General features: G+C 42.6%; 1 protein-coding gene across 1 annotated transcript; it reads right to left on the reverse strand.

Annotated features, from left to right (window-relative positions):
- Positions 1-5,271: 5,271 nt before the first annotated feature.
- Positions 5,272-7,895, reverse strand: LOC115554645 (C-C chemokine receptor type 5-like). Its single transcript, XM_030371436.1, has 2 exons — positions 7,621-7,895; positions 5,272-6,783 (listed from the first exon to the last, which is right to left on the reverse strand). The coding sequence occupies exons 1-2, from the start codon at positions 7,632-7,634 to the stop codon at positions 5,709-5,711; spliced, it is 1,089 nt and encodes a 362-aa protein (XP_030227296.1). The 5' UTR covers positions 7,635-7,895; the 3' UTR covers positions 5,272-5,708.
- Between the last annotated feature and the right edge of the window lie 851 nt (positions 7,896-8,746).

Raw genomic sequence — 8,746 nt, forward strand, 5'->3', positions numbered from 1 at the left:
ATAAAAGCTCTCAAAACCAATAGACATCCATACAAAAGTGCACAAGAAGGACAGACAATAAATTATTAATCCAAACGAAATTAAAGGCATACAAGGATTCTTGAGGAAATATAACTAATACACAGATTACCATCACACAGATTGGAATATATATACAGTATATAGGCCTATATATATATGTATTTAAGCAAAAGATCACGACAGGCTGTGGTATGTGCTCATTATACCACTGTTAAGGGGCGTTGTCCGGCCCCGACGCACAGCGGAGGGCCGGCGATCCCCTTCTAAGGCGGAATTGGGGGTGGCTGCGCAGGTATGTGAAATGCTTCCTTTTGAAACATTTGTATTTTATTACAACTAAATAAAATAAATACAAAACAAACACACTCCACAGACTATATCATGTCCATATCATAATCTGCAGAATAAGGGGGAATCCGATCTTTGAACCTGTTTTAGCCTGCCAAGTACAAGAAAAACGAGTCAAACTACGAGAAAACGTAACATGACGCAGCAGATCTTCCGGGAGCATTAAAAGCTAATGCAATCAAAAACGAGGAATCTGACAAATAGTCTAGGTTCTGAGAAAGTTTTGTATGCGCTTCATTTAGCGGAGAATATCTCAACTGTTATAGACTAATATGACCCCAGTGAAAAACATGGGATGTGTGACAAAATCTCTATCCGGGACGAAAGCCTGAAAATGACCACAACAGGTGACACTAGTATCACACTACGTGGTGGATGGGACTTTTTTTTTCCTTTATAGATATTCTCATGCTTTTTTACCAGATGAATCTTCATATTAAGAGAAATACTTTTTGTATTACACTTTGTCTAAAAAATGTAAAAAAAATATGCAAATGAGGCAATATCTCGTTCAATATGCGTAGCCTACATATAAATCCTAGAGGTCCTGGATACGATTTGTATGCACTTCATTTAGCGAAGATTATCTCAACTGTTATAGACTAATATGACCCCAGTGAACAACGTGGGATGTGTGAAAAAATCTCTATCCGGGGCGAAAGTCCTGCAATTGACCACAATAGGTGACACTAGTATCACACAAGGGAATGGGACTTTTTTTTCCTTTATAGATATCTTCATACATTTCTACCAGATTAATCTTCATACCAACATTCATACTAAATATTTATCTGACTTACTTAATAGTATGTTAGCATGGGTATTGGAACGCAGGGAATATTGCTTCTTTCAATTGATGCAGATTGTTGCTCAATTGTTTGCATAGCTACCGGCATCGCGAGAAGTCTCGTCGTAAATCAGACAGCAGGAACTTGCCTTAACAGACAAGCTCCTTCGGCCGATTAGCGTAACAGAACATATGACGCCATCACGGTTATCCCCAACATGACTGGAGCTTCACCCGAGCAAAATCCAAACAAATTATTAAAAGCATCATCAAGGCCATGACTTGCAGTTAAAAGAGCCTCCACCATGCCTTCTGCATTAGTAAAGTTCCACAAAGTCTAAAAAGAATGATTAACTGTCAAATTACATAACTTATACACACACACACGCACACACCCACGGACGCAAACACAAACACACTTACATAACTTGTATCACACCCGCTAGCAAGCCATATTTCCAAGTTCCGCATAAAACACCCTGTGTGTAAGGTGTTACTTGTTGAGCTGTATTTGAAACTTTGCATTTGAAATTACCTAACTATTCATAAAAAAAATATTTCATCAAAGCTAGCATGAACCCACTGAAGAAATGACAACATGAAAAGGAAATGTGTTGAGTGGAGGGGTGGCTTTGGGATTACATACTCTGTATCTCTATTGCATCAGCTGGAAGGAGATAATCATTTTTATCAGCACAAGATAAGATATTGGCCGTTGTGCATCCTACTAGACTGACAGCTTAGAATGGGCACTACTATGAAAATTAGTTGATAAAAAATGATGAAGCAAAACATAGCAAATCGTTTTTTATAACCTTTTGGCTTACCGCACAATTTTCAAAACACAACAATTCAACTGTTTAAGAAGACATTGGCTAGATGTCGTTCTATCGAAGATTAAAGTCATAGAAGATTTGAGGTCCCTCATGAATTAAATTAGCTATAAGCCCTGGAAATTATTGAGAAAAGGAAACAAAAAGCAAGTTGACTATTTTAAATGGAAAAGGGAAGCAAATTTGAGGAACTGAAAAATGCGGTAGAAATCCTCCTTTTCTTTTTTAGGATTTTGTCTTTAACAGGCTTTTGACCTTGTCGACCACTACCTTCTACTGGATAAATTATATTCCATTGGTATTTCACGAAACGCTTTACTCTGGTTTAATTCATGTCTGCACAATAGAAAACATTGTGTTGTCATTCAGGGCACAACTTCTGACCTTGCAGTTCAGGAACGTGGTGTGCCACAAGGCTCAACACTAGGACCACTTCTGTTTTCTATATTTATTAATGATCTTCCTTCCATTTTCTCTGGTTGCAACGTTCAACTCTATGCTGATGACACAGTCATATACACGTCACAAACTAACCTATTACAAACTCAGTCAACATTGCAATTTAACCTCAATTATCTCGAATCATGGCTCAGAGAAAATAAATTACTTATCAACAAAACAAAAACAAATACAATGCTTTTCGGGACCAATCAGAATATCAAAGCACAAACTAACAGTCAATCCTTCAATATTTCTTGCCTCGATGGTACACTACTGCATAGAGTTGAACAAACAAAATATCTTGGTCTTTGGCTTGATTCAACTTTATCATTCAAATGCCATATAGATAGCCCGGAAAATTTACTTCAGCACTGGTGTTCTCTACCGAAATAGAAACTGTTTTACATTTACAGTACGAATGAGACTAGTTCAACAACTCATACTACCAATACTTGATTATGCTGATGTAATTTATCAGACCGCCCCTAAAACACACCTTCTTCTGCTCAATTCAGTTTACAATCAATTATGCAGATTTGTCCTCGACTGTCCATACATGACCCACCACTGCACCCTTTATGAAACTCTCAATTTACCATCTCCCACCTCAAGAAGACACCAGCACTGGCTACAATTCATATTCAAATGCATTTACTTCAATTATCCACAGTACTTAAAACAACTTTTGGTACCATACACATCATCACATCAACTCAGGCATTGTTCACAAATCTACTTCAGTACACCTACATCATCTGGCAAAAAAGCATTTATATCCAAAGCTCCCTGTGACTGGAACAATCTACCAATCCATATACGCTCCATAACATCATTCAACCTGTTTAAAACTGCACTATCCTCCCATCTAGAGACCACCTGTTCATGTTTTCATGTTTTTAATAACCATCATTTTAACAGATGTATGACACAATGATATATGTGCTATGTCCATGTTTTTTGTTTTGCTTTGTTTTGTTTTGTTTTGTTTTGTTTGTCTTGTCTTGCTGAATTGTACGATAAAATGTCCATATTGTAGTTTATAGGACCCCCTTGAAAACGAGATGATTCATCTCAAGGGATTGTTCCTAATAAAGAATTTCCAACAACAACAGAGCCATCAGCATATCCGACCACTCAGCAGTGCTCCACTAGAGCACCATTCCAGGAGAGAGTTGTTGTTCTCGCAAGAGTAGCCCTTGACAGGTGGCTTGTCGGGCATTTTGGAGAGGAAGTCCTTATTGAGCTCGATTTTGAAGTCTTCGAGGTCCTTCACCGAGGATACATTGGCTGGGATGAGGTTCCACAGCATGGGCCCGAGTACTGCGAAAGATGTATCGTACATCGTCTGGTGTTTCGCCTTGCTCGACTTCGAGAGTTTTGGGAGCTTTGCGGTGATCCCGTTGCGTTTAGAGCTTGGAAACTCGACCCCCATGTTGTTAGGATGGTGTCCGTTGAGAATCTTCCACATAGTCATGATGACATAGCGCTCCCTTTGCCTTTGGAGTGACATGAGTTTCAGGCTTTTGAGTCTCTCCCAGTAATTCATGTCTTGGCATTGTGCAAGTCTAGCAGTGAAGGTTCGTTGAAGGGCCTCGATCTTCTGGGTGAGACCAACCTTTGACGGGTGCCGCAATGGGCAGCAGTACTCAACTGCGCTCCTGACCATGCTCTTGTAGAGTGTCATCATTGTGGTTGTATCTCTGCATTTGAATACATTAAACACCCAGGCAGACATTCTTTTAGCCTTCTTTATCATGGCATTGATATGTATTTCCCACTTGAGTTCCTTAGTTCGAATTTCTGTGGGAAGTCAATTATTAAAGGTTGTATGAGCAATTCTAAGCTGAAACATAAATTATCTCATTCATCTGAGCAAAAATGATAGTTACATACAACTGGAGGATTAAAATACGAAAAAGAAGTAAATGATAAAACACATGTTAAAACAGTTAGATGTCAGGAAAGCAAATGTGAATAGCATAATGTTAAAGGGGACATATTATTAAAACAGCACTTTTCCTGGGATTTGGGGTGTTGTTGTGGGTAGATGGTGCTCTCACACACATACAAACTTTGAAATAAGTCTGTACATGATTTTTTGAGTGAGATACGCATTTCTGGAAGCAGCCCGCCTCCAGCTACCAAACGAGCAAGTCAGTTTCGGGCCCCCTCCTACGTAGGAAGGGGGCATTGAATATAACCTCCCACTTCCCCACTCCCCTCCAATCAGAGCATCGCTAATATTTTGTGGACCTGCGGACGAGCAGCTCCGGCGGGGGAAACTCGGCGCTAGCCCTGCAGCTAAGCTCCGGGAGTACAATCCCTTTCTCTGGCACCGAGCTCAACCCGCAGGAGCTGCCGCCGAAGGGAAGTCGGGTGGAGGAGACTTGGAGTAGAAAGGGATTGTACTCCCGGAGCTGAGCTGCCTGACTGCCGCCGAGCTACCCCAGCCGGAGCTGCTCGTCCGCCGGAGCTGCTAGTCCGCTGGAGCTGCCACCTAGCTTCGGCGCTAGTTCAGCTCCCGGAGTACACTGCCGGACTGCGGCCGGACGGCTACGACGGCGGCCGGCAGCTCCGGCGCGGGGAACTGGGAGGCAGTCCGTCAGCTCAGCTCCCGGAGTACAATCCTTTTCTTTGCCATGTCGCGGTTCATGGAGAGTCAATGCCAAAGTTCCTTCCCCCCAATTCTTATATCCCCCACTACGAGTCTTTACTTGTGGAAGTACCAGAGACCTCAGACACAGTCTTTATTATTCATAATATCATCCGAGGCGCACATAGATTTTGGCCGTGATGTTAGATTATATAAATACCCGTATATAATATTATTATGATGTTATATTATATTAAATAGATATAGAGCTCCAGGTGTCAGCAAACGGCAACAATCCCTTCTCCATGCTATGGTTCAGTCTGACAGCTAATTGGGCAGCAGCTCTTTTGCATCAACGCTACAGACACCAGAAACAGCGCGTTCTGAAGGGACTGAAACAGAGGGGAATAGCGGTAGACGATATTTATTTTCCTAAAAGCTATTTCCAGCAAACAGCTTCAAAAACATGTTTCTGGAACTCAAACTATGTTTACTTGCTGTGAAAACACCGTAATATGTCTCCTTTAAATGTGTAATTAAACAGGGAACTCTGCAACCTTGATTTCCTCAGGACCGTTCCACAGGGAAGGGGCCCTGACAGCAAATGCTCCATCCCCCTTTGTTTTGAGTGTAGTCCTTGGCATTGAAAACTGTTGGACAACACACAATTATTGGCTCATTATGGCTAGTTCTCTGAAGACATGAAGCCCCTGAGCCTTTGAATACATGGGGATCTGCCTATCAGCTTGAGCAGCTGCGTCCTGAACCTTTTCCCGACAAACACATAGAGCATGGGGTTGATGCAGCTGTGGCCGTATGCAATCACCTCCGTCACCTGCAACACCATCCGTATGTGACGGCTGCTGTTGCACGATGAGTAGCTGCCCATCAGCTCTAAGGCATGGAAGAAGCACGTGACGTTGAAGGGCAGCCAGCAGCAAAAGAACACAGACACCACCAACGCGATCATACGAATTGCCTGCTTCCTAGACTTCTGGCTGGACAGGAGCGTCCGCACGATCTGGCTGTAGCAGAAGGTCATGAAGACCAACGGAATTGCCAAGCCCAGGATGTTCATTTTTAACAGGCCGAAAACCATCCACCAGTTGCTGCTATCGTCTTCGGAGGTATGTTCAAATGAAGGGGCACAGAACACGGTGTTGTTATACCGCTGTGCTCGTAGAAAGCCCACCTCCGGGAACGAGGCCAGCAGCCCAGCCACCCATGTCACCACGGCCGCCAATACTCCAAAGGACCTTGTGCGCATCTTTCTGGCAAAAATGGCGTGCACTATCATAAGGTATCTGTCGACGCTCATGAGGGTGATGAAAAAGATGCCAGAGTAGTAACCAACATGGTAGGTTCCCAACACCACCTTGCACATGGTGTCCCCAAAGATCCAGTTGTCTCTGGCTTGGTGGGCCAGGAAGGGAAGGGAACTGAGTAACAGAAGGTCGGCGATGGCCAGGTTGAGAAGGCAGACGTCGGTCATGCTGCGGAGCCGCATGCCAGCCACGATCACCCACACCACCAGGACGTTTCCTGAGAGGCCCAGGATGAACAGGAGAGAGTACAGAGCCGGTAGATAGATGGTTGCGGGCCGCCCGTAGTTGCACGTTACTATTTCTTCCAGAAAGTCGTTGTAGTCAAAGTAATAAGGGGAGGGTTCAACTGTACCGACATATTCAGTAGTCCAGTTCAATCTGTCAACTGAATCAGTGAATATCTCAGTTGTATTCCTGACGGAGAAATAATAGGTCCTGAGGGAGACACAAAGGAGTTTTAGAGTGGAGAGTAGGTCTGAGTTCGTGTTTATTCATTGACAAAACTATCCGTTTTACCATATCCTAAACGAGTAGCCACCCAGGTGGTTAGTCGATAAAGGCACAAATGCCCATAAGAGAGAGATATATATATATATAGATAGATAGATAGATAGATAGATAGATAGATAGATAGATAGATAGATAGATAGATAGATAGATAGATAGATAGATAGATAGATAGATAGATAGATAAATTGGTGATATTGAATCTTCAACGTTTTGAATGTGCGCTAATAATCGAATAAATAATAAATAATTAGCATGTGTAAGAGCGGCCATCCCATTTGGAAGATGGGGGGTGCTGATGAATGGGGGTGGTTGGCTTCTAGAAGGAAGCCAAACAAGTAATTTCCTGTGCTGTCGCATTTCCTGTGTTATGTTTTGCTCACTGTTTGTTCCATAACCCTTTTTTGTATGGGCAGTGGCACTGTCCAATTCAATTCTTAGCAGAGCACATCTCGGCTTTTAGCCTAGAAGCTTACATAATACCAGGCAGAAATGCATTTTCCCTGTTCCTCTAATGGTTCCTAATTTGTTCTATGCTGAAACGCAGTTTCCCTAGTGTAACATGTTTATTCTATATACGTACATACATTTGCATACCCTGTAACTATAAATATATAGAGATTTACAGATATAGATGTATATTGATCGATATTTAAAAGGCCATAGCATTTAATGTGAAATACAGAAAACATTTATGATATGATGGACATAATCAGTTATCATGATGAGTTATCAACTAAAATATACATTTTAATTAAATGTGACCTGTTTTTATTCATCCTCCGATGTCCAATGTTGAAAGGATAAAGTCCAATCCAAATATGACCTCCAGCCAGTGTGCTAGGGGAGCTCAGACTGAAGCTACATGCACATGTGTGTGTGTTTGTTTCGGTAGGTGTAGACAAGAGAGAGGGACCCAAGTTAATACTTCCTATTATGAAGACAAGTCTCTTCCTTAAAATGTGCCATTTGCTCTCTTAAAGGTCCCATGACATGCTATTTTATGTATTCTTTAATTACAGCCACTCCGAGCTAGTTGCACATTGAGCTTCCCCCAAATGCGCTGTTTTGGTGTCTGTAGCTATAATGCAAATGAGGAGGAGCGAGGCGGGTCAAGGAGGAGGACGGGGGTGTGGCCCTGAGCAGCTTGCAGCCACGGTACTATGCGCTCTGTCTACAGTGGAGGTATCGCAATGGCGAGGCGCACACAGCTTTTAGCCGTGTTCTGTAAATATTCTAGAACACACGGGAGTTCTGGAGCTCTATATCTAAATATTATCATATAGCCTACATAGATATCTATATCATATAATATATATTATCACGGCCAAAAGCTGTGTGCGCCTCCAGTACGACGTGTTATGCGCCATAACACCAAAAGCAGAACGGTTATCCAAATAACAAGGAAGTGTACAACACTTGCGTTACAGTCCTGGAATTCTATATCTAAATAATATCATATAATACATAGATATCTATATCATATAATACATATTATCACGGCCAAAAGCTGTGTGCGCCTCCAGATGATATTGTGAATCACAAACGACTTTGTCGGGTTCTGCGACGTCGCTGGTTCTTCCACTTTCGCATCAATCTGAAGTAGACTGTACCGCGGGTTGCCTGCTGCCGGCTGCCCGCTGCCAGGCGGTGGTGCTTCGCGGCAATGGTGCCTCGCGGCAACCGGCGGCATGTCGCAGTTCATGTACTTCAGCGAGTCAAAGCCAAAGTTCCTTTCCCCCAATTCCTTCTCAACCATGGCTCAAATAACCCCCACTACAGTCTCGTTGTGGAAATACAAGAGACGTCAAAGAACTGACAAGAAACACTTGCGTTACAGTGTGTGTATTCACACACACACACGTGGCGCTCGCACGGTCGTGTCTCATTG

Source organism: Gadus morhua, chromosome 11, assembly GCF_902167405.1.
Source record: "Gadus morhua chromosome 11, gadMor3.0, whole genome shotgun sequence".
Classification (NCBI taxonomy): domain Eukaryota; kingdom Metazoa; phylum Chordata; class Actinopteri; order Gadiformes; family Gadidae; genus Gadus; species Gadus morhua.